A 27,405-nucleotide genomic window follows, 5' to 3' on the forward strand; every position below is an offset into this window, starting at 1 on the left:
GGTTTTGATAATAATACTGTAGTTATTACCTATGTTTTCTTACATGCAGTTTGTTCAGCTCTTATGTTTAGGACTTGGATTCATTTTGAGTTAATTTTGGTACATGGTGACAGACAGCAGTCTAGTTTCATTCTTTTGCATGTGGCTTTCCAATTCTCCCAGCACCATTTACTGAAGAAGCTGTCTTTTCTCCATTGTATGTTTTAGGCTTGTTGAAAATTATGTCCATATCTGGGCTTATTTCTGGGTTTTCAATTCTATTCCATTGGCCTGTGTATCTGTTTTTCTGCCAATACCAAAGTGTCCTTCCATAAATGAACGGATAAAGAAGATGTGGTAAATATACACAATGGAATACCATAAGATAAAATAGTGCCATTTATGACAACATGGATGGATCTTGAGATTATTATGCTAAGCAAAATAAGTCAGACAGAAAAAGTTGAGAACCATATGATGTCACTGATATGTGGGATATAAAACTGAAAACAACAAAGGAACAAGACAAATGAAGAAACAAAAACTCATAGACACAGACAATAGTTTAGTGGTTACCAGAGGGTAAGGGGGGAAGACAGTGATAGATGAGGGTAAAAGAGATAAATATATGGTGATGGAAGAACGGACTGTAGGTGAACACACATGATATACAGATGATGCATTACAGAATTGCATACTTGAAACCTATGTAACTTTACTAACAGTTGTCATCCCAATAAACTTTAATTAAAAAAAAGTTTGTAACCGAAAAAAAATACTGTAGTTATGTAAGCTGTTACCATTAGAAAAAGCTAAGTATTTTTATAACTTTTTGTGAGTCTATAATTAAAAACAAAAAAAGGTAAATTAAAAAAAAGTTATTGCTACTCTTATCTACCAGACTTCCTCTTTTCCACATCTTTGATTGGCATTCTAAGTATATTCTAACACGATGCTAATGGAGGTATAACTGGTAAGATTTTCCAGAGAGTAATTTGGCTAATCCAAATCAAGTTATTAGAATGTGCAACCATTTGACAAAGAAATTCCATTTCTATGAAGTTTTTCTAAAAAAGTTACAGAGATAATATATAAAACTCGGCATACAATGATTTTTTCATAGTTGTTTATAACAGTGAAAAATGAAAAAACTTAAAAACTGGAAACAAGTGGGAACTAGTTAGTATATTATGATACACCAGAAGACAGAATATGACATAGCCATAAAAATTTAAGCCATAGAGTAATATTTATTGACATGGGAAAATGTTAACAATATATTTCTATATGAAATATCAAGATACAAAACAGTATATACAGTTTAATACCATTTTTATGGGAAGAAAAATAGCATATGTACAAAATCATGCATAGGAAAAAAATAGAAGGATGTACATACCAAATGTCACTAATGGTTATATTTAGATAGTGAAATTAGAGGTGATTATACAATTTTCCCAATAAATTTCACCTTCCCAACAAACAGTATCTACTTCATGCTGTTCTTTCTTGGTTGTGATTAGTTTGATATAACTCTCTTCAAATAGGCTCTGTTTCATGATATATACCTCCAAATCATACTGCTATTCCCACTTAAAAAGTAGATGCTACTTGCTCTTATATTCTGGCATATGGAGAATATTTTTAACTAATACAATATACTATAAAATATGCCACAGCATAGATCTGGCTATAGAAAATTATTATTTGGAAAAGTTGAAAATCCTCTAATTGAGATAAATTTTAAAGAGAAAAAAAATATTATCACTAGTTAGGGTCCATAATGGTAGAGTGTGAAATAACTCAATTTTCAGAATTGGAGATTTTTCGATCTCTGTTTACTAACTTATTGGACATTGGAGATTTAAGTTTTTTAGTTGGGAAAATGTGGTTAATACTTTTATAGAAAGAAGCAATAATAAGATTGTTTTTAAATAAAGGAAAATAAGATCCCAGATATAAAGGTTTTCTATAAAGACCTAAATAAATATTAGATAAAACAGCAAGAAAGAAATTCAAAGTTGCTGGTGCAGAAAAATTAACTCACATTTATTTTTCTGCAGCACCAAAGTCTTACTGTTTTATATCTTCTATCACAGGTCTGATATGCCAAAATTGTGAAATTATTTTAATTAATGGTTTTTAACTTCACTTATTTTAAGTTAACGCATAGGACATACTTAATTTTTCATGGAATCTGAAGTGTTCTAAATACATGTCAACCTCTGACGACTTGGTAACTGGTAACATTAAACACACAACAAATATAATTTAGATTTTATTTCTCAGAATCCATCCTAGTGTAAAGCTATTTACTAGATTCTTATTAAAAATAACAAGAAAAAAATAGCAAGTAAGGATGTTTTTTTAAAGGTAAAACATTAGAGAACAGAAAAAAAACACATGTCTGTGTCCATTTTGCTCTGATGCTTCCCATGCTCCCACACCATCCTAAGTTGCCTCCTAATTTCTGTTCCCTCTCTTTGGAAGGGAATATTAGGTAAATCTGTGGTAATTAAAGTTTAATAATTATAACCAATCTGAAAGGGAATGGTTAATGACTTGTTACATTGCAAAGGTAAATTTGTTGTCTAGATGCATAGAGATAAACCATACAACTTGAGGATGAAAGAAGAACATAAAACACTGATGAAAAGGAAGATTTTACAAGAATACGGGGAGAGGTTTTCTTTGTTTTTCCAATCAGAGGGTTTGTTCCTTCTCTCCACAAAGTAATGGAATTGAGAAAGATGGCTGGAGCACAGGTGGGAAACGTGCACCACATTTCCATAACAACACAACGTATTCTTGCCCTTCACCAATGTCATTCTGCCACCTCTATCCCATTCATAGCATAGCTTAATGTGCAGTTAACCTTAACCACAGCATAGCTTCTCGTGCAGTTCTAACTCCTCAATGAAGATCACAAGAAAGGAACTTCTAGGTTGTTAAAAGAAATGAGAATATTACACCAACACATTTCAGGGGTGGGAGGAGACTACTGACACTCCACATTTATAGCTTCACATTACAAGAATTAAACAAAAAAGGTAGAGGCTAGAAAATCACTTTCTGAAATTTCACAATCACCAATGTGCGACAGAAATTGAGGCATAACACTTATGTGACCAAATGTTAGATGAATTACTTCAGCACATAACTGCAGATGGATACTCCTGGATTTTCACTTAATCAATCCATTACTCAATGATGAACACTATAAAATGAAAGGTGACATACTTATGAACTAAAATCACAAGAAGAAACTCTCTAAGATCAATCTTCGGTGAGCTCCTGTTTCAATAAGCCATAAAGAGCAGTAAAAGGCAATATTCATTTAACAAAATGAGAATCCCGATGACAAGAAATCAGGTATTTATATTCCTCCAGAGACATATCTTCCTCACCTAACAAAGGCACTTGACATGTACTGAAATGGACAGTTAATTCAGGTACTGCCCTAGGCAACTGTTACCTTCCAAAAATTAGGTGAAGTGGTGATTAAGTTCAAATTAATCCTTCTGAATCTGCCTTGAAACACACATGAATATATCACAAGTTCTCTATTTTTAGCAGATGATATAACCAAAGAAGAAAAGATAACGTTGGTGTCCACAATGAATTGGCTGACTTGAGCAGTCCAGGATTCCCTCTCTGCACAATATATTCTGTAATGACTGTGGAATTTGTATATAATTATAGGCAAATTAACCTTTCATATTGTTTCAGGTATTAATGTTCACTCCTCTTCTTGTCCTTTCTTACTTTTTTATTCTTTCCCAAGGCCTTAGATGATTCCTCCTAAAAAAGACAAAAATCAATGTAGTATCTTTTCATTTGTATGAAGACACTTAACTTAGGAACCTTAAATCTAATCACATAGAACATAACAGAGAAAGTATAATTACTTCCATAATTTATCATCTTTCTGTTTTATAGGGCATTTTCACTTAAAATCTATTTAAATATTTACAAAACAATCAAGGATAATCAAGAAAAACACTCATTTATCTAACAGATTTATGCTTGAATAATTGCAATATTTAATCTGTTATCCACTTTCCAGAGTAAGGCAGCAGGGTTTAAATACAATAGATATGAACATACTTACAAAATATGAAATAAAGAGAAACCCTTAAAGTATAAAGGAAGACGGCATCTAAAGGCATGCCAGGGGAAAGAGGAGATGCTTTGACACTAACAAAATGTTAGAATTTTACAGATGTTTAAAGAACATCTAATTCTTCAGCTGCAACCTCTCTGAGCCTCAATTTTAGGGAGTGTAAACTAATTAGTCTTTAAGGTTTTTATAAAACTCTATTAGTCTATGAAATTAAGGTTTGAAGAGACGAAGTTATCACCCAAGGTCACACAACTGGCCAGTCACACGGTTTTGACTAAAACATAAGTCTCCAGTTTCCTAGTCCAAAGGTTGTTCTAATGCACCACACAAATTCTGATACATTCTTAATTTTGCTTTTTTGTTGTTTTTTAATTTCACAGGCAATGGTGAGAATAACATCAATAACCACTTACCGGTGAATTTGTGTAATTCTTCTCCACTAGTATGTTTCTGGCACAGTTGTTGATATGTTTGAAGCGATCTGGTCCTAGCAGAATCCCTCCATACCAGCGTGATACTACCACCATGACATTTCTCACATTCAAAATCTGTTATTTACAGAAACATAATTAGATATACATATAGACATGTGCAAATGTGACTTTTAAAGGAGAATGAAATAACCCACATACAAAACTGCACACAAAATTTCCCCGACTTTAATGGCAGAACCGCATGAGTGAGCAGAGTGAGATTACTAACAATTCAGGGAAAGAATGTTATGAGAAGGGAATTTGGAAAACAAACACTGTGCTCCACAGTGTTCTCAAATTCCAAACTTTGGGGCAACCAGGCAGAGTGAAGGGGGAGATCATGCAGATAGGGTTCCAGTTCTTGGTGACTTCAACCAGAAAAGCTGTTTAGACAGCCTTTTACTCCTGGACAAAACAACCACACACCCTACTTCTGAACAAACTAGTAGAACGAACTGGGGCTGCATGGGTAATCGCTGATGCCTACCAGTAAGGTCTTCCTCAGTTTGATATTTGTCAAATGCTGCCCTTAAGGTGAAGCCCACCAGTCTACAGGCCTGACCCACACAGAGTTCCTATCAAGGGAATGGCCTGGTTAGAAAACAAACCTCCACATACAATAGCAGAAGAAACTATAGCAACTACCTTAGGAAATAAAAAACAATCCATTCTTAAAACTAATGGACAATCAATGATCACCAGACAGATGAAGAAAATCCAGCAGCATGAAAGAGAAAGGACAAGATAAACAAACTAAAATGGACCAGGAAAAATTTGAGAGAATATCTTTAAAAAAAAAAAAAAAAAAAAAAAAAAACACCTCTGATTAGTATATTCAGAAAAATTTTAGAACATATTGCATCTATAAAACCAGAACAGCACACCATGAAAAAGGAAAAAGAAAACAAAAAGAACTCTTTAACAATTAAATACATGGTTGCTAAAAAAATTTTTTAATTCAATAGAAATTTTGGAAGACAGTCAAGAAAATGGCTCAGAACATAAGGTAATGAAATGACAACTTAATAAAAAAGAAACATTCTGGATCTATCCAGAAGATCCAATACCCAACTGACTGGAATTTCACAAAGACAGAATACAGAAAATAAAGGGGAAGAAATTATCAAAAAACAAAAAGCAGTTTTTCCAGAGTTGAAGACAATCTTCTATTGTCTATGACTGAAAGAGCTTGAAAGCACAACACTTAACCCTTTGTTTTCTATCCAATGGTTAAAATTTTCTCTCAGAGTTAAAAAATTAACTACTAATTCAACCAAATATATCGTATGATATATGGTCTACCTGATTTACTTATTCCTAAATGGAGCTCTGCTTTGTTGAGAAATTTTCTGGCTCATAGAAGAGGATTAACAGGGTTTAAGTCACACTTACCTCCATGAGATGGAGAAGACGCCCACCAGCGGCTGTTTCCCCATCATCTTCACAATCCTGTAAGAAGGTCTGTTTATCCTCACAATATATTCTAGAAATACATATAATAGTGTTACACTTTGAAATCTCAAAATATTATAATAAAAGTTACTCCTTTATACTTATTGCAATCAATTTACTTCCAAAATCAGCACACTTGTTTTTACAAAAAAACAAAAAACAACCTTCTTGAACTATATATTAAGATATATTTTCACTGATAATTTACTATCCAGTATGTTTCACTTTTTATATTTGGGAAAGCTAGGAATCAAGGTGTCTTCTTCAAATCAGAAACACTGCGTTATGGGAAGGTGAGTTTACCCATCTGAATCTTCCCTCACTTAAATTAACCTTAAAGCTATGAGGTTATGTATAGTCACTGAAAAACATTTATTGAGAATATGCCATATAGAATAGGCACTGTGAAATGATATAAAAGAAATAAGTGGCGTACTCTTCTCTTCAAAGACCCTAAGATCTGGTGAAAGAGAGAAAAGTATATAAAAAAGATGGAGGTGACAAAACGAACAAAAGTTAGTATTTTATACATTTTTCACATCTTATTCTAGCCATCAAGTATTTTTCTACCTTCCCCATTTTGAGTTAAGATTTATAAGATTTCTTTTTCTCTATAATTTACCATTGGAGAGTTATTAATATCAGAAATACATCATGGCATTTTTACCTATTCAAATTATCTAGAAAGTTAGCATTTGTAATAATAACGTAGGGCTTTGTAGTAGAATAAGCTTGACAAATTAAGTGTGAGTATAAAAAGAAAATAGTACCAGTTAAGGTATGCCATCTAGTGGATTTCTTAGGCCCCTACAAGTGGGCAAATGTAGCAAAGATATCTCTCCGGCTATGGCCATAAAAAGCCAGATACTACCTTATCTATACACCTAAGTCAATTATGTTAATTTTATTATAGAAATCATATTCATTCATTCATTCATTCGTCTTTCCATCCACTGTCCATCTATCCATTCATTCAGTCAATAAATTACAAATGGTGCCAAAAAATGTATACACATTTTAAGAAAGGAAAAAAACTATTAAAATTGTAATATTCAACATATACCAATAACAAAAGATGAATATAAGTCACATTTCAGTTCTGCAATTACAAGAGGTCCTCAAAGTGGTTACCATCAGCTTCCAGACACTTCTGATTATGGGAACTACTGCTTGAGCAACGTTGACCAAAGTGTCCACTTGTGTACGTTTTGGGTTTTGGCACCCTTGGTATTTACTACCCACCTACTATGACCAGGCTGTATTATTATTTAGAGTTGACTTTGTTTGAAGAAAAGAAAGTTAGTACTATTAAACAAAATTTTATATGGCAAATTTAAGCAAAAAGGAATCAGCGACTGGTTTATATTAGGCTTGTAATTATAATTTAACACCATAATTTTATGGAACAAATGAAGAAAATTTGTCTATATAAAATCAGTACTGTTAGATTTTTAAAAAAATGAAACACCACGGGCATTTTCACTAACCCTTTCCTCTTATGCTAGGAAGATAATGATGAGAAATCGGACAGCTGTGTCTACCAGTAGCCTGAAGACGCCCTACAACTCCAAAGGGGGAACATAACCCCAGAACCAGGAAGTATCTTAAAAGGACCCTACACATTCAAAATACACAACACAAAGTCCGTGTACCAAATAAAGGTCCTTTATTTTACTCCCAATGGAGTCCTTCAGGCCTCAGCTTTGTGCCTTTTTAGTCTTATCGGACAACACAATTCTGACAAATTTCTCTCTTTCATTCGCAAGTATCAATAATGTAAGGTGGAGGGGACTGCTACATGTAATCATGTTGACATTTGTGAGAAGTGACAGGTGATCACCCACTAATATGCAAAAGCAACAAAAACACAAGAACTTAAAGACCTAAAAATCTGCGGCCTGAAATAGACTATCCAGCATATTATTTAATTTTTTGATAACTTAAAATCGGTATTATGCACAGCAATTGTTGAGGGTGCAGCCTCACAGCCATGCAGGAATAAAATAGAGATAAATTAAATTAGATTATCAAATTCAGCTCTACCACTTGACAATTATGTTATCTTGAAAAAGTGAACCTTTCTACAGTGGCAGAGTTGCTGAAATAATCGGAATTAACTTTTATAAAGTGCTCAGCACAGAATAGGCACTCAGTAAACACATGGGATGAATGAATGTAACTATCAATATTTTCACAGCATAGTCTAATCACTGAGAGCAAGCACAATCTAATTCCTCATTTTTATACTGATGATCTAACTCATAAGAAAACATCAAATTTCTGTTGAGTGATATTCTGGAATTATATAACAAAGAGTGTTTCTAAGTTTTGGCACTTAAAGGGATGTGACTTAATAATATTAAAACTCATGTACCCAAAGTGATGGATTTTTTTTGACTTCAAATAGCCTCGATTTTACCAATAGTCTCAATCACATTTTAAATTTGCACCAAATCCCTATGTCTATATTCTGATTTATTTCAATCCTAAACTATGTTCTTTAAGCTTGTACTAATTTGCATATTTATACCATTCATCTCTTTACTAACAAATCAGCAAAGATTTGTATAACACCACAGTACTCAAAATAAAAGAAGCACCCTTAGTTCATTGTTAATGGGAGCATAAATTGGTTTAAAAGAAAAACTTTGGAAAAGATTTGGCAATATGTATCAAGAGTTTCAAAAATTTTTTTTGATAATTAATACTTCTAGGAATCTATTCTATCTTCCTATTTAATTATACTCCCATTTCATTTCAAAAAAGAATCTGAAGCAACCAGAACCGATCCCAAGGAAATAGTCTAACATGTAAACAAAGATGTTCATGGGACTATCCTTTACAATAGTGAAAAATATGAAAAACTGAAACAAAAAAGGAAATGGTTAAACAAACTGTAGTTTGGAGCCTCAAACAAATATTATACAGCCATTAAAATAATGTTTATAAATGCAATTATAACAATATGGGATAACGATTTTGTTAAATTAAGAAAAAATAGGACATACTAGGGTAAAGCATTGAAAAGATAAACTCTGCATAGAAAAGACAAAATATATCAAAATATTATCAGTTACATTTAATGGTAGAAATACGGCTAATTTTCCGTCTGACTTTTCTTTTCTGCAGTTTCCAAATATGCTACATGTGATTATTACTTTCATAATGGAAAAAACACATAATAGTTATTTTTTTAAATCATGCATCAGTTTCTTCTGTTTTTCTGTAAACTGCACTTTCCTAAAATTGTGATGATCACTCACCGGTACGCATAGATGTTGTGGGTGGCACTAGCTATTTTCTTATTCTCATACAATTTGGCAAGAACCATTTTCACCTTAAAAACAGGAGTTATATAAATAAATTAATATATGCTTTTTATTTGCTTTGTAAATAAATACTACAAAAATGTCTTAAAGCATATTTATATAAATAGTATAGTATTGCATCAGCTATTTAAAGAATCCTCTATACTTTGAAAAAGCCACTTCCAAAGTTTCCTCCTCATTTTAGAGGCAGAAACTGGTGCTCTCAATTGGAATAAAAATGCCGGACCTGGTATTTTTGAACACCAATTATCAACAAATATTTGAGCACTATGTCTAGGATGCTTGAACATGAAAATTTTTTCCCACGTAGAGAATTTTAAATGTAAATAGGAGAATCCCTAAAAATGAGCTCTGAAAATTTACCAAATTTATGTATCCAGTGTGATAGGTGCACAATAATGGTATGTTCCAAATGTTATGAAACCAACTCTCTCTGGGAGTCACGTAAGGTTCACAGAGGAAGAAGCATTAGTCACGTCTTGAAAGATAAGTAGCAATTTTCTGCATCAAAAGGGAAGAGGGACATAGGGCAGGAAGAAGCCATTTCATTCAGAGGAAACAGCATGTGCAGATGCATCAGATTTAGCAAATAAAAATAAAGGATGTTCCGTTAAGTTGGAATTTCAGATAAGCCACAAATAACTTTATTATAAGTATGTCACATGTAATAATGTTTATCTGAAATTCCAATTTAACTAGCTATCCTGTATTTCACCTGGCAATCCTATCAGAGACATAAAAGAGAAAGGTTCAGGAAGTGGCCAACAGTTTCATGGAACTGTAACTTAGAGTATGCATGAGAAGATGATAGAAGATACATCGATGTCTGAATGATAAAGCTCAGGTCAGATCACAAATGACTTTGTGTAGTAAGTTTAGATTTTTCCTTAATGACAATGGAAATCATCAGATTGTGTGGGGGTGGGGGCATGGGGGAGTGACACATGGTCAGATCTTTTAGAAAGGTAATTGGCAAGGAGTGTAGAAGAAATAGTACAGGTAGGGACGACTGAGTTGAAATCAAGGAGATGAATTTGTATCATAAATTGTGCAACATTATGTGTATCATTTTTTTAACCTTTTGGATTCTCAGATTCCTGATCAATAAAACAGACATTGACCTCTAAGACTTATTTCAGCTTTCACAAATCATGATCCTTCAAGTCTATGTGTGACTATAATTCGAAACAGAAAGAGGATCCAGGATGAACAGATTCAGAATAGAATATCAAGGGAGGAGCATGGCAACAAGATTATTAAGCAAGGGCCATGGGCAAAATCAGGTTCGATAGAAAAGCCCAGAAGCCTACAGCAAAAGCTGTTATCCTGACCACAAATCAATGCAGAAAAACACTTGCTCTTCCAGAGGGTAAAAGAGAGTGAAAGGGGAGCCTGGTACAAAGAACTGTATCCCTATAGGTCAAGTCTTTAGAAGAGTTTAGAAAGTAGAGGAGCTGTAGAGACCAAAGGGAAGAGACTAATGCTTAAAACCTATGCTAAATTAACGAGACTTTATTTTTCGTTAATTTAACTTTATAGGTAGTGTTGAAATTGCCTCTTACATTAATAAAGTTTAAATTGGGCTAGATTGTAGCACCAAAGAAGAAGAAAATGATTCTGCCGAAAAAAGAGTGAACAGGACAAAGACCTTAGAAATACAGTTTTTCAATGAAAAGTTTCCCATTTGATACTCTTGGGTGAGAATCAGATCGCCAAAGATCAGGAAGCAGTAAGGAAAAGGAATTCAGGTCAGTCTCCTTAATTTGGCAACAATGGAACAGACTGGTTTTCTAGAATGCCCATGCAATAGGACAAACAATTCTTTTTAACAAGTTATTACACATCATAATTTTCTACAGACCACAATGAGTTTTTCCTGTTTGAAAATCCATTAAAAGGTTAAGCCCTAATCAGAGTTTAGATATAATTTTGAAAGCTGTGACAAACAGAAACAAAACAAATCTTCCATGATTCACAATAATTTAGGGGCAGGTAAATCAACAAATTTTTTTTATCTTACATGAAAATTAAACTATTAACAATAATAAGGATATTACTGCAAAACCACTTGCTTGAATTACTTTGTTAAAAACGTCAAAGTGAACTGGACTTAATAACTTTACCTGTTTGGGACAAACTACTGGAGCCAAGTGTGCCTGAAAAGTACTTCTTCGGTCTGTAATAGGAATGCCATGATCAATCGGAGGTAATTCTTCTATTTCTATAAATTTAAGGAATGATATTACTTTTATTTTTAAAATTCAAATATTCAAATAATAAAAAATTGGCAATGGTGTGGGCAGGGGTGAGGGGGAGAAGAAAAAAATGTAAATTATATGGAAATGAATGCAAATATCCATTAATAGTTATTTATTAAAATTAAATTATAAGTAAAAAGTTTCAAAATATATTGTATATAACATAAATCTACTTGACTTATAAATGATTTTCATCTGCCAAGATCACCCAGTGGAAGTGGTGGGTTGGTACTCAAATCTTGGACTGCTGCAGTAGTATAAGGTGGTACAGTATCTAATTTTTAAGAGTAAAGGGGTCCTGAGACCAAAAAAATTGACAGCTGTTAATATACCATAATTTATTATCCATTCTACTGTTGATAGACCTCTGGGTTTGGAAATTTATGATTTTATTTTGTATAGCTATAATATAATGTCTTCTGCTAATAAAACTGTTCCTGCTTCATAGGATTGAATTAAATATATTAATAATATATCAAGTTGGTATTCCATAAGGTATCATGATTTCCAATTATTCTGCCTCTTAAACAAGTTCAAGAACCACTAATTTACCCTTAATTCTGTTGAGAAACTTACCAACCATTCTAGCTGCTGTACCTGTCTCATTTAAGATGAAAAGTTATTTAGGACAAAAGAATTACAATTTTTCCTATTTCTATTCACTAATCCGTTGAATCTTACCAAGTCAGCTTACCTTACAATTGATGAAATACTTTAACTAACGCATGTAAAAACATTTCTGGAGGGCTTTAAACAACTTTCCCAAAATCACTTCACTGCTTTGTAGCAGGACCAGGACAAGAAACCAGGTGTAGCAGGGTGTTTTACCTTGCCCCCCCGATAGTGCCTCTTCTTGGATTGTGACCACCGTATAAGTACATTTCTAAGGTCAATATGAACTGGGTGTTATTTATTATGACTGTGATTTTCACTTTTTAAAAGGTGGATCCTGTTTCCCAAAAGAAATCTTATGCCAAATCCACAAAGACATAAATAAATAAAATGGGAGCTACTTAGATTAAAGCAGGGCTAGGAGTCCTGGATCCTCTCCCCCACTCTTCCATTTCCTCTTCATCCCCTTCCACTAGTCCCGAGACACAATGTAAGAACTTTAAACCTTCATAACACTATTTAAAAGCTACTGTATAATGGCATAGGAAACGCCTTATGTTCAAAGAGAATGAATGTTCCCTCTGATCTATCACGTTTTTCTAAGAGACTGGGGGAAACTGATATCATTCAAAATTTTAAAATACTAAAATGGAACATACTTTTCATATTTTCTGGAACATATTCAAAATTTTAAAATTGAAGTGGAACATACTTTCTGATAGAAACACAGAGCTGATTTATCACATCAAACTTTCATGAGTTGAATACCACTTGACTATGTGGAACAAATTTGCATAAGCAAAAACTAAAATCTTAAAGGCATTTTACTAGCTTAATTCAGTGGTTGTACTTCAATTACGTATTTTGTGAGCATAAACAAAAATTTAACTCTGAGACATAAGACATCTGAGGATTTCAAAATAGAAATATAAAAACACGACGTGAATTGAAAACATTAACACAACTTTTCTTGTTTTCAATTTAGCCAACTACTAATTCAAAACTCTAGAAAGCGGAAAAAATAAAAATAAAAGTAAGTTTTTATTTCTTCCCTCACCATGATAGACCAAGCAAACACCAAAATGACCAGCACGCGGGGGGGGGGGGGGGGCTCAATTCTCTGCAACTTAGTAACTATTTCCTAACATGTGGAAGTTTACTAAATTTCTAAACCATTTCTAAAACAATTCATAATATTACAATCCATTTTCCTCAAAGGAAATTAGTAAAACTATACCTGTTCGATTTTTACTGATATCAAAATGTAATGCTTTAACTTGATTTTCTGGTTGACAGGCTAAAATAATATCCTCGTCACATTCAACATCTTCCTCTTCACTTTTCTTCTTTATGTCTGGGCCTATGTGGATATGAGACATTGTGTGAGTGATTTACAAAGACAACAAGAAATTACACTTAACCAATCATTGGTCTTGGTCTCTAAACATCATTTTTCAATAGAAGAAACCAGGCTTCTATGAGAAGTAGTTGATTCCATAGTTGGAGCAAGAAAAATGCAAGATGAGCCTGGAATATTTTGTGATTCCAGAGAGCAAAACAAGTGTTCAAAAAAAGATGGGAGCTCATCAAAAGAACACAGGAGCCTAACCTGAAGGAGCTCCTAAAGGGCAAACCTGAAACAATTTCAGCAAAATAATGACAGTATGAAATTTTAACCCACGGAATAAAATAATATGAGTTCATACTGATATAAATAACCAAATAAATAAATGGGAGAAAGAGACATCTCTTTTTCACAACAGAATTCTAATTAAATTAAACGTAGAGGGAAAGAAGGAAATGCGAATCACCATTAGGCAAACACCTAAATATTGTAATAAATAATGTAAACAAGATATACTAATGGATACTAAAATTAGTGAGTGAACCTTTAAGGTAGAATAGAGTATTAGCATAGTCTTAAAGTATCTCCCCCCAAGATACTTATGAACTGCAAAGGGAAAGACAGGAACTGTGATGGTTAATTTCATTTGTCAATTTGGCTAGGCCACAGTATCCAGATGTTTGGTCAAGCACTATTCTAGATCTTTCTGTAAAGGTATTTCTCAGAATTCAAATTTAAATCAATTGACTTTAAGTAAAGCCAATTGCCTTCCACAATGTGAGCTTCATCCAGTTAAGGTCTTTATATATAAAAAAAAAAAAAAAAAAAAAAAAAAAAGGACTGATTTCCCTAGAGGAAGACGCAATCCTGCCAGCAGACAGCCTTCAGACTTGAGCTGCAATGCAACATCAATTCTTCCCTAGGTCTTCAGCCTGCCAGCCTATCCTGCAGATGTTGGACTTGCCATCTCCACCATCTCAAGCCAATTCCTTAAAATAAATGTACCGCTCCCTCTCTCCACCCCCTCCCTCCTCCCGCTCCCCCTCCCGCTCCCCGCCCCCTCTCTCTCTCCTCTCTCCTCTCTCCCTCTCTCTCTCCCTCCCCACATCTATTGGTTCTGTTTCTCTGGAGAACCTTGACTAAAACAGTGACTTTGCAGTGAAGACATCTGGCAGATACCACCTTAACCAAGTGATCAAAGTAAACATAACCAATAATAAAGCACACTAGTATCATGAGCTCCTTGACATAATGCACTGTGAAGGACACAATATCATTTTTGTGGTATTCTTGCCAAAATGCCTAATCTTACTCCAATCGTGAGAAAACAACAGCCAAACCCAAATTGAGGGACATTCTATAAAAACAGTTGATCAGTTCTCTTCCAAAGTGTCCGGTCATAAAATGTCACAAGAGTCAAAGAAAGACTGAGGAACTGTTTATAGACTAGAAGAGAGTCAGGAGAAATAACAACTAAATGCAACATAGAATCCTGGACAGCATCCTATAAGAGCAAAAAGGACATTAGTGGAAAAATCAGTGAAATTTGAAGAAGTTCTTTATTTTAAAGTTGTACCAATGTTATTTTCCTATTCTTGATAATTATACTATGGTTATGCAAGATGTTACTAGGGGAAGCAGGGTGAGAGATATGAGAGCTCTGTATACTATTTTTGCAACTTTTTTGTAGTCTAAAATTAGTTCAGAATTTTTAAAAATTGTAACTAGTTGTATAGAATTATTTCAAAATTTCTATTGTAGAAAAAATGAAATAATAAAGAATAAATTTCTACTGAAGATTAACAGTAAAATCAAAATAATTACTTGTCAAGTAAGTGCCTTGCGGAGGATACTAATTCTCATGAGATGTCCTGACCATTAGCTTGTTACCTTTATTAGTTCTATGGAATTACTAAACCTTCCATTTTAATATGAAGTTTACAAAAACAATTTTTGATTAAGAAAATAATCCAAACAAAATTTCTAAAAATTACATATTGTAAATGTTACAAAAATCAATAAGTAAAATTTGAAGAGTGGCTAAACTAAATTATGGATATAAGGAGGAAAGGGAAAATATCATTTTTAAGATCAATAATTTTAAAAATTTCCTAAGAGCTGAGTGATCTCAAACTTTTTTGAGTCCTGCATTTTTACTGGTATACATTCCGTTTTTGCAATTATCTGACACTCTAGAAGAGTGGATTGGCAAAAATCAAAATTTTTTTTATTTACAGTTGACATTCAATACAATTTTGTTTTGAGACCATTTTTCTCATAGATGCCCTGAAATGCTGCAAAATCAGAACATGGATTATAAAACCTTAAGGAAAATACTTAAAGAAAATTGTCACATGGACAAAATATCTTCATTTATCTCTTTGATTTTAATGGAAGCAGTAAAAACATTTGCTTCTATAGAAAAACAGTAAAATTCTCTGAAAAAAATATATACTATCAACTATATGTATACTGATTCTGCTAAGGGAGTCCTAAATAATTGGTTCCCTGTAAATAACCTTCAAAAACATTAGTAGATAAACTATCGGGTTGTTTCTTTTTTTTTAATCCCTCTTTTTCCAAATTGAAAACCATTCTATCAATAATAACAATACAACTCTATTTGGAAATAAAATCAGGTTAAACAGTTATTTCCCTCTCTAAAAGGCCTTTGTGGTAACTGGAACAAAGACTAGCAAAGTAAATAGAAAACATCAGAAATTTGCATGTTGTCATATACTTAATGATTCAATAAAATAATAATAGAACAAAATAATAATTTTCAAATGTCCTGAAATCAGATAGTGGTGATGGTTGTACAACTTTAGAATATACTAAAACCACTATATTATACATTTATAAAGGGTAAAGAATTATGGTATGTGAATTATATCTTAATTTTAAAAAATCAATTTTCAAAGTCAATTTTTATATGTTAAATATCAGTCAGTGTGGTTTTTAAAGTTCTTTTTCTATAAATACGATACTCATTTGCAGCTAATGTCTAACTAATATATTCCAATAATTCATGAAGAATGCTACATGGTTCATAATACCTTAACAATAGTCAAAGAAAGCAAATATTTTTTGACCTAAATTCTATAATTATAAAATTCTATTTCTATAAGACTATAATATGAAACAAGAGGCTAAACTGGATACAAAGAAATAACCAAAATTACATGAGTAAATGAACTTTCCACAGCAATACATATTTTCATTTAAAATTTCAATTAGAATATCAATGTGAAAACGTGATTACTGTAAGTTAAAAGAGCACTGATAATATTTTTCAATCCTACCTGGTTCTGTTATCTGAGATTTCTGTATTAAAACATCTCTTATTTTCTCCACCCAGAGGTAAAGAATACTTTCACCAATATTCTCTCTAAACAAAATTCAGGGGGAAAATATTTGTTATTTTAAAAAGTTTTCTTCTCAAATTCAAGAAAATACAACATATTTTCAACCTGAGACATTATATGCAATCTAGCCATGCCTTTTAAAAAAGAATTTATAAAATTTATAAAAACATGAGATTTACTAACATTTGTGGATGAGTATTTAATGTAGATTGTTTATATCAACATTAAAAATTCCAACTGGCTCCAAACTTAACATTGCTTACTTAAAATAAGCAGAAGAGCTGCAGCAAAAGCAGGGAAAGAAAATTTCTGAAATTGAACTGATGAATTAGATAGATATAAATGTGATTTAGTTTTTCAGTGGATATACTTTCACTAATTGATGTCTGATCATTGCTTGGGTTCCTAACTTTTTGAACAATTTCAAACCACTTACTTGATATAGTTATTATTTGGTATACTTATTTCAACAAAGAAGAATTCAAAGCATTTGAGGAACTCCCTCAGCGAGCTTACTTGCTTTACAAGGCTTAAAAGACAATCAATGCAACAACTTTATATTCGTATTTTGTTTTTGACAAAATATTCTATTGCCCAAACTGATTCATTTGGGTTCCAAATAACATCTGGTTGCCTCAGATGATTAAATCCATCTCAAAGGATCATTGAGAAAAAGAACGTATCACGGTTCATATCCACAGAATTATGTTAAATAATGGCAACAGCAATGAAATAAAGCCCAAGTGTTTACTCTTCAGGGAATGACACTAATTCTCAGTAAGTTTTAGTACGTGTATTTACAGAAATCACCACACTATTTCCTAACAACACCTTACCTCCCTCTAAAAGTTTCCCTTGAAACCATTATCTTTATCAGCACTCATCAGCCCGGCAAAGGAAACTTTCAAAACATGCAAACAGAAGAAAACAAAACTGTTTTCAAATAATTCGGTACCCTCAAATCTTCCCCATGTCACCCGTCCCGTAACTCTTTAGCACTGAAACAATCCTCTGTGTTTTTGGTAACCTGTCTTTTTAGGGGGAGCAAGAAGAGTCAATGAGAAAGGTTTATAAAAATGAAGGATGTTGGTTGACTTTCTTTTAAACAATTCCCACTCCCATCCTCTCCTCAATAAAACTTAGTTACAGAGGCAGAAAAAAGTAAAAAGTATTGAGTGTATACTAAGCCTAAAGTACACTATATGCATCAACACATTTAACACTCATAACTGTCAAATAAATAGGTATTATTTCCCCATTGTACAAATGAGAAAACAGACCTAGAGAGATCAGTTAATTTGTGTAAGACAGTCTTTTAAGTGTTAAGAAGCCCATAGCCAGACGGAATGCAAACTTACTCCAAAGCTCAGGTCTGCCCACAGCAGTTAGCTCTCCTATCAAGCACAGGTGCCCTCAGGCAAGTAAGCCACTTGAACTCTGAGTTTCAGTTTCCTCATCTATATAAAACAGATTTAGAGCATCTTGTCTTACCTTACAAAATAGTTTCTTTTGAAGTGAACCTATCTTCATTCACTCAACAAATCTTTCAGGGTCTATAAACCAAGCACTACATGCAGCCCTGGGGGTATGGTAGTCAATGAGAAAACTGGGTCCCTTATCTCAGTGTTTATAATAATTGTCCTTACAAACATGATTTTGCAGGCAACTCTCTCCATCTCCAAATCTCATTCTATTGAATTCTTCATATCATCATTACCAAAATTAGCAATACTAATACCTAGTGTTTACTGAACACCTGCTATATAGAAGACAGGTAGAAACTGCTTTGTTAACTCAGTCCTTGAAACCAATCACTCTTTGAGACAGGCAAATCACCCCTCTGCGAATATATGTTCACATTCAGATTTTGTTGCTGGTTGGGGGCGTGGGGGGGTGAGATACCTTGGAAGAATTTTAACAGTATTTCCAAATAACAAAGAAAAAAATTAAACCTTAACTTCAAATCTCCTCTCCTTTGGCCCATGGCTTCCTGCGAAAGAATATACAACAGCACTCAGCATCGTTTACTAAATGCTTCCTTCTTCCCTGGCATTGAACTAGACTTAGTAAAATCCAGTGTAGGAAGTTGTAGTGGGTGTAAAAGGTTTCCTGAAGAAAATGAAAACTATTCTTTCCTTCGGACTCCAAAATTCTATCACTGATGGTGGAATTTTTTTAAAAACGTGTTGTTATTACTGCTGTATTTGTATCTTTTCTTGTGGAAATAGTTTGTTCTTATCTTTTTAACTATCCACTAGGATTTGGTGGTTTTTAAGCTTTTGCCATTGGTGTAAATAAACCTCTCGCAGAGTCGGAAATAAATTAAAACAGACAAAAGCTGGGAGTCCTCTTTCTTGTATCTCTCCTCCCTTCCCCCAACAATTCTGGAGGAAGTCAGCTAATTCCTAAGGACTCTGGTGCAAAATCTGAGAACTACTTATTATAAAGCGAAATGCCAAGCTTTTATTTATGAAGTTCAATTATGGTAAAGCAGCTAAATATAAAAAGTTTGGAATAAAAGTTGTTTCAAATTGAATAAAAGACCGAGCTGGATTAAAAACTGATATTTCAGTTGAGATATTTTGTGAATAACTAAAATAACTACTATCCATTCTAGAATGATCAAAACAAGGTCAAGCTACTTGTGACTCTACTTTTACTTTTAGCTTTAATTTTTCTATCTTTAATTCTCCAGTATTTATTGATTTAAGGGTAAAGCTACTCACTAAAATGCACTACTACGCTGTGTGACCCTAGACAAATCACTCCATCTCTGAATTTTCGTTCTCATTTTCATAATGACAAAATTAGATGATACGATTCTTAGTAAGAACAAAAATGAGAGCTGTTATTATATAGTGCTGAAGTACATTACATGAATTATGTCACTGAATCCTCACAATGATATTACTCTGTTATCCTCATTTTACATATAAGAAAATAGACTCCAAGAGGTCACACTATTTCAAAAACTGACTCCAGAGGCCTAAGACAAAAACCTCAGCTTGACTAAACTTCAGACAGGCACAACTTCTGACTCTAGGCCCTGACCTCCCTTTTCTTAGAGCATTTGCTCTAGAAAACTTGTCATTATAAATTCTTTGCTCCTTTGGGATATACAGACTCGTCAGTTTTACAGCCTAGGAGTGTCTTTCTCAAGGACCTGGGAGCCACCCTTTTGAAATGTGATCATGAAGGGAAACAGTATTTCCCAGCCTCTGAGGGAGAGTAGGAGCCTAACTTCAGATGAGCAGCAGTTAGCAAACACAGATGGCCTAATCCCAGAGAAACACATTGCAAACTCAGGAAATAAAAATGTGCCGGACACATCTCATTGATCAACCTCCCCTGAACACCCTCCAGTACTTTTCTACTAGCACATCCCAGCCCTTAAAAATTCTCCTGCCTTTATTTCAGGAAGTTGAGTTCAGACTGAGTTCTGCCTCTCTCCCCTATTACAACAGTCTTTAGTATTCTTTGCTTGTTTAACTTTGGTGCAATTTCTGCTTTGACAAGCCTCACTTTCCAACTTTCAAATCTAATACTCCACAATACGTGAAAATATAAAGAGCTGTGGGAAATTAATCATTGGATTTTAAATTAAATATTGTTGACAGGGGCCATCATATATTCAATACTACAAAAAAAAAATTCTAATCCCTTTCATTTTCTCTTAAACATCACCAATTTGTATAATGTTCTAAGTATCTTTAAATCTGTTATTGATCTTTGGTTTTATTAAAATAATTATTTTCAAATATTCAAAATATCCACATGAAAAATATTTTAAAATAAGAGATAAGCAAATTAATCTACAGTTAATCAATCACTAAATCCTAGTTTTATTCTTAAATATTTAACTGACCATTCTTCACCCACATTCTTGTTGGCTTAATAAAGGCCTCCATTATCTCCCTCCTGACTTACAGACTGCTCTGCTCTTCCTATGGTGTCCCTTCCTACAAACTCTTCACAGCCCATCCTCCACATTGCTACACAAATCTGATTAATTCACCACCACCCACTGCCCACCTAAATGGCCTAGAGCCGACAAGATAATGCCCAACCCCCTTATCCCCGCTTACAGGTTCTTTGTTCTTATACCTACCTCAATGTATATCTGGTATCTTAAACTACCTGCTGAACTCTGAAGATGCTTCAGACCTACATGATTTTACTCATGTAGTTTCCCTTTTGATCACCCGGCAATCGCTATGCTCAAAGGTCACCTTCTCAATGGAACCCTCCTTTACAACCTCACCCACGTGCCCAGAGATATAGTCTGTTCCTAAAACCTCTAAAAAATGCTACTATAGCATTTGGTTCAAACCTGTCAGTAATTATGTCACTATACTGTATTGGTATCTTAATTTTTAAATTTCAAACTCCTAACAGAATGCCAGTGTATAGGAGATACTCAATAAATGTTTATGGAAAAACTGTTAGTTTTCTGACTTCTTACCTCCCTACATAAGAAGAAACAAACTATACCATCTTACTTAGGGAAAAATCCAATTTAGCATTCAAAATGATGCTAAACAAATATGAATACCTCAATAGTTACAATGTTTAGAACACAGTGAAATTATAAACATTAAGAACTTTATTCCTACATTTATCTCATGTTTAATTTTCCAAAACCAGTAATATTTTTCACTTGCTGCCCCCTGCTGGAATTTTATGGAAAACTATGATTAAAAGTTGTCACATAAACCTTAAAAACAATGGGTATTTCTATTTAGACCACATGTGTGAAAATACTACCATTGGACTTGGGTTATTCAAGTCCTTATTCAAGTCCAAAGAAGACAGTATGAACCATATTCTATCTTTAGAACAAACTGCTTTGTAATTTCTGATACTTCCTAATTCTTAAATAGCTCAACTGAACTAGTTAGAGAGAATAGTTGTGTCCTATGGAAGTATATCTCTTAGTAAAGGAGGAGGCAGAAATTTGGAGAGAAAACAGACAGATGGGAAGCCACTTCAGAGTGCATGACACTGTGCATAAGTGAGAGAAAAATTTAACTAATGAATATGATTAACATGATGGAAGCCAGGTGTGGGAAGTTGTTTGAGAAAGAGGAAGTATTCAACCCCTCAATTTACTGAGGTTAAGTAAGAACTGAAAAATGTCCAGAAGAAATGCAGTTACTAACTACATCACTGGTGAACAAATTTTCAATGTATTTATCTTATTCTACTTAAAGGGGGGAGATAAGCTGGTAAATAAGCATAAGAAAGAATTACAAAAAGAAGTTTGTTGGGGGCAAAAAAATCGGAGTGGCCAGTAAGGTTAGGGACAGGTATCAAAAAACATGTCAGTAAATAAATAATACTGATATGCTGAGGATGATGGAAACACTAAATGGAGGCCTCTCCTATTGGTACGTCTAGTTCTCGGTTATTTCAGGAGTCAAGTATAAAGCAGGAGACTCAAGAAGACTACACGTCCTCTAGGAAGGAACAAAAGAATCACACCATTTTTTATATACCATGTAGTATTTTGGGGGGAAAAAGTAACCTGGCCTAGATCCCAGAAATACAAAGGGAGTACTCTTACTATACCAAATAGGTGGCCACTTAGAACACACAAGACAATCCTTACCAGTTCATGGATTACCGTAAAGCTGATATTCCAAAACATTATTTGTCTTACTAAATTAATATCTCATTAAAAGTAAGCCAAGTCAGTCATATCTTCTCTGTACTATTGCATTAGCCTCCTAACTGATGTCCTACATCTATATTCTTGTTCCCTTCCTATCAATCTCCACACAGAAACAGAATGATATTTTCAAAGTGAAAATCTTATCACGGCATCACACCACTTAAACCCTTCTCTGCTTCCCATGGGTATTAGGATAAAGACAAAAATCTCTAACGGCCTACAGGACTATGCATGACTTCCCTGCAGACCTCGCCAGGTCATTTTCTCACTAGGCACCCTTCTCTTTCCTCCTCTCTCTTCCCACTTCATACCATTACTCTGTGTCTTTAAATGTCTTTAAATGTGCCAAGCTCGTTGACACTGAGGCTTTGTACACGTTGTGGCCTTTCACTGGAGTTATCTACACCTGAGTAATTCAGCTCTTAAGTCAAACAAGCCATCTCTTACCTCCTAAACTAGGTCAGGTCTTGTTTTAAACTCAATTAGTACTACACATTAATATCCTTCTCTTTATAGAATTTATCACAGCTGTAGTTTTACATAAATTTTTACGATGTTATTAAGTAATACATCTCCTACTGGTAAATTCTAAATGCCATGAAAACAGGGACCATTTCTGTTTTTGCTAAATATATATACCAGGAACTAGTATGATGCATGGCATATAGTACTTGTTGAATGAATGGAACAGTGAAAAATATAGTATAGCAATAGACTCTATGTCTTATGGCCTAAGACAAGAAAATTACCATTAAAAGTATACCATCATTTAATAAATAATTATATTTACAATTCTGCTGTTACCAGTTTCATTCAACATAGTCCATGAAAAAATCAAGACAAGAGCAGTATCTCTGGATTTACTTTCACAAGCTGGTTAAGCGTTTTTTATACTTACTAGTTCTACATATTACTATATGTTTACATCTAAGCAGAAGTCATATAAATGTGTATCTAAAATCATATTATTTAACCAATCTTTCAAGGACTCTTCAAGTGCATCCTTTTGTTAATGGAAAAGCAGCTTAACAAAAAGTTTGGGAAGGCCCTAACATATCACAGTATCAACAAAAGCCCACAATAGAACCACTAATAGAATTTGTTTAATCACCTGTCACTTACATATATATTTCCTCAAGGCTATTCGATAAATCCGCACGTTCTTGCCCTGTAAGCCAAGGAGCACTAAGATTAAATAAAACACAATAAAGATTATTTGAGGATTCTGTTTATATCTCAAACAGAAATTAGTGATTAAATCGCAAGTTGGTTTTATTTAACTTTTAAAAATCATCTATTTTCATTAAAACGTTATCTTATATCATAAATCTATACAGTTCCAAAATGCTTTCATTGGCATTAACTCATGTAGTCCTCCCAGGAAATATGATGAAGCCAACACCAATATTATTCAATTAAAATATCGTTTAAAAAACAGGGGTGAATTCATAGGATATCATAAAACTGTCCAAGTTTACATAAGTGGCAGAACAGGTTCCAGAATCTGAATTTCCAGATTCACAGCATTTGCCACACTCTTAGGAAGTACCAATTTTTTCTAACTGGGATCTCAAAAACAACTCTAACAAATAAGCTAGTTGCCACATAATTGTTAAAAAAAATTAACTTTTTCTGAGAAGTGCATTTATGTTTACAACCATTTTATAATTACATCTATTGTTTTCAATAAATAAAAATTTTAAAATTACAGACCCATTATTAATGGCAAATTTTACTGCTGTGGTTTTAAAACATACTAAAAATTCCACTGGAAAGTCAAAATTTTAGCAATTGAGATTCAATGCAATTCTGTTCGCAGAGGTTTACACATCTTAGTAGGTCAAGTAGGCAAGGTTGATCAAAGGTTAAGTGCAATCAACAGGTCATGACTCATTAAGATTAAACTTAGGCTGCTGAGAAAATAGTTCCTCAACAATAAGGGGGAGGAAGAAACACGAGAAGCACCATGGGTAAAATTCTTGGAAGGCAGGGGGTCTTAGGCAGAGGCATGTCAAGGAACTGTGGTTAGACCTGTGGCAGAACCAGGTTAGGAGAAACTCTACAGACCAGGGTTTCCAGATTACTAGATTGTCTAGGGAGGAAGATTACATTCTTCACTTCGAAAGGCAATTCTGTAACTATTTTACCCTATAAATCCTGTGATTCTCTTTTATACTAAGTGGCATTCTTCAATGTGTTTATATATAATTTAATTTTTAATTTAAACACTATAGAAAGTCCAAAGGCATTAACTTCTACACACATTGTAACTTCTATATATATTGTTTGCTATATTTTATAGCAACACAATGTGCAGTATAAACAATTATTGAAAAATATATTTTTATAAAAATATAAATGTAGAAATGGAGCTTACTTCAGTTGATAGATAGGTGGAGCTGTACCTGGGTATTCATCTGGTAGCATCACCTACAAAGCAGTTTAAAAACAAATCTGTTTACACTTCACGGCTCAAAAATAACAATATTTATAAAGCTAGTCACTGGACAAATTTCTAACTTGCCAAACTGAAAAACAAAACCATTGTTTTGTTAAATCTTGGAAGAGAATTCCCTCCTATTTATGCACCTTAAATATTTTCCTAATGACAATACCAATTTTTTAAGAAGGAGCTTATTACTTGCAGAGAAAGTATAAAAGCAATGAAAGTTTTTTTAAAAAAAAAGGGTGGAGAACAAAGATGAAAGAAAACCTGAATAGGGGCATGATACCCTAACCCTAAATAAACAGAGAGGCACTGTAACATGTTACAGGGATTTTTCTGAAGAAATACTAAAAAACAGTATTATTAAATACATAATCAGCTAACACTTAAGTAGAGAACCATACAAATTTCTTTTCAAAACAGTATTATTAAAGACAAATACTGATAAAAACTCAATTTGTCATCTCTTATGCTGAAAGTATAGGCAGTCATCAAAGAATAAGCATTAAAATAGAAAGCCACATCGATCTTCTCATTTTTTTATCTTAACCACAATTAATTTCCAATTAATAAAGAAATGAGTATCTACTCTATGAATCATCTAAATTACTAACCTATTCTTCCTCTTAAATGTTAGGTATCTTCCCAGGTTTAATAGATTCTCTATTAAAAGGACAGAATAATGAAAGGAAATGAAACTCAATTCTATCAATGGTACATTAAGAAGATTTCGATAATTAAAATAATTAGGATAGGAAAGATTGACACTATCAATTAAAGCGTGACTTGAGAATGAGCTGAGATTTAATTACCCATATGTTTAGATAATCTATCGTTAATGAAAGCCAACAACAAAAAGACAATTTAGAAAAAGCCACCCAAGAATAATTATTAGAGAAATACAATAGTTAATCACACAAAGTCAACGTTCTAACTAGTAAATGGCCACAAAGAAAGGGGAGAAAAATACCTGCAAGCAAAGTGTCCATTTGGGGTCATCTATATCGTCGCTAATTCTAATACAAAATATTTTGGCACAGTCATCGATGACACACCATTCCTCGCCGTATATAGATGCCATCGCTTCAATTTCCTCATTCTGAAAGAAGTTGATGGGGGGAGAAAAGTAAACGCATGTACGTACCCTAAAAAACTGAGTTTTCCTTACTCCTTTATAAGGCATTTGTCTGTAACATGACTAGCCTAAATGAAGGATCCCTGAATGAACAACGCCAAACATTCTCAGCAGCAGGTCACCATGTTGCACTCTGAGTGGTTGCCGGACACTATTGCAACGACGGGACCCAGCCTGGCTACGCACACCGTGCTTTGGGCCACTAGTGAGCCAAAATGTGTATGCACTCCCACGTCCTGTTGTGAGATTCACAAGTGAGAGGATAAATGTATCTTCTCCACTCCACCTTGTCATTTTTAACAGGTTAGAATCCCCACCCTCACTCCCCAGTAGCGTTGTTACTTACTAGCCCTGTGTTCCTACTGGGTATCTCCTTCGTTGGTTTTTGTTTTGGATTTGGGCACGAGGATGGGTGACTGGCTTGGGTTTTGGGGAATCAAACATTTCTGAAAATTATTCTTTTGGGGTTAAAAAAAAAAAAGAGAGAAAGAATCGGACCTAACGGTGAAATGGGAAGCAAAGCACGCATTCAACGTGTTATATCTCGTTTTGTAGTCACAACCCAGTAGGAAAGCTTTAAGGGCGCCCACGTGAGCCACGCACAGGGGAAAAGCTCAATACCAAGCGGAGTAAGACTCAGTGGGTCCTCGAAGAACTCCAGGATCTGTGCTAGTATTGCCCGTTTTGCAAAGGCAGAAACCGGGGCTCCTAAGTGGCTTGTCCAAGGTGACCCGGCGGAGACTGGGCGAGGAGCAGAACCCGGGTTTCTGCCTCCTCCGGCCCGGAGCTGCTCAGTCACGTGCTGATGGTCTGACGATGACACCGTCCGAGGCAGGCCCAGCCCGCCGAGGCCCGGGGGAGGCCGGCAGGAGAGTGCTCGGCCGAGAAAAAGCACCGAGAAAACGGAACGCGGCAGAGCACACGGCGCGGCCAGCGGCCCGGGCGGTGCAGGTGGCACCTGGGGCGCCCCCGAGTGGAGGGCCCCTGGGCGAAGGCGGCCCGGGGCGGCGAGGCGAGGCCTAGCCGACCCTGGAGGTCGGCACCCCGCCGGGGCCTCACCTGCCTCTGGTCGCTCCCTGCGTCCCCCTCAGCCATGAGGCCCTGGGAGCGGTCGGGCGGCCACTGCCTGCTCAAGTCCGGAGCGCCGGGGCGGGGCGCTGCGGCGACAGGCGAAGCGCAGGCTGCGGCGCGGCCCGACCCGGAACCGCAACCCCCGC

The 27,405-nt window shown here is 34.5% G+C and overlaps 1 protein-coding gene across 6 annotated transcripts; it reads right to left on the reverse strand.

Annotated features, from left to right (window-relative positions):
- Positions 1-1,205: 1,205 nt before the first annotated feature.
- IMPACT (impact RWD domain protein) lies at positions 1,206-27,405 on the reverse strand. Of its 6 annotated transcripts, none has more exons than XM_081078999.1 (12): positions 27,248-27,405; positions 26,024-26,152; positions 24,985-25,037; positions 23,730-23,792; positions 16,874-16,959; positions 13,464-13,586; positions 11,480-11,577; positions 9,291-9,364; positions 5,968-6,058; positions 5,063-5,150; positions 4,516-4,650; positions 1,213-3,780 (listed from the first exon to the last, which is right to left on the reverse strand). In XM_081078999.1, the coding sequence occupies exons 1-12, from the start codon at positions 27,281-27,283 to the stop codon at positions 3,767-3,769; spliced, it is 990 nt and encodes a 329-aa protein (XP_080935125.1). In that variant the 5' UTR covers positions 27,284-27,405; the 3' UTR covers positions 1,213-3,766. The 6 variants fall into 6 exon arrangements, with proteins under 6 accessions (XP_080935126.1, XP_080935129.1, XP_080935130.1 ...); XM_081079001.1 differs by having other exon boundaries at positions 26,810-27,344; XM_081079002.1 differs by lacking the exon at positions 27,248-27,405 and adding an exon at positions 26,792-26,914.

The sequence above is a fragment of the Rhinolophus hipposideros genome, assembly GCF_964194185.1.
Source record: "Rhinolophus hipposideros genome assembly, chromosome: 17".
In the NCBI taxonomy this organism is placed as follows: domain Eukaryota; kingdom Metazoa; phylum Chordata; class Mammalia; order Chiroptera; family Rhinolophidae; genus Rhinolophus; species Rhinolophus hipposideros.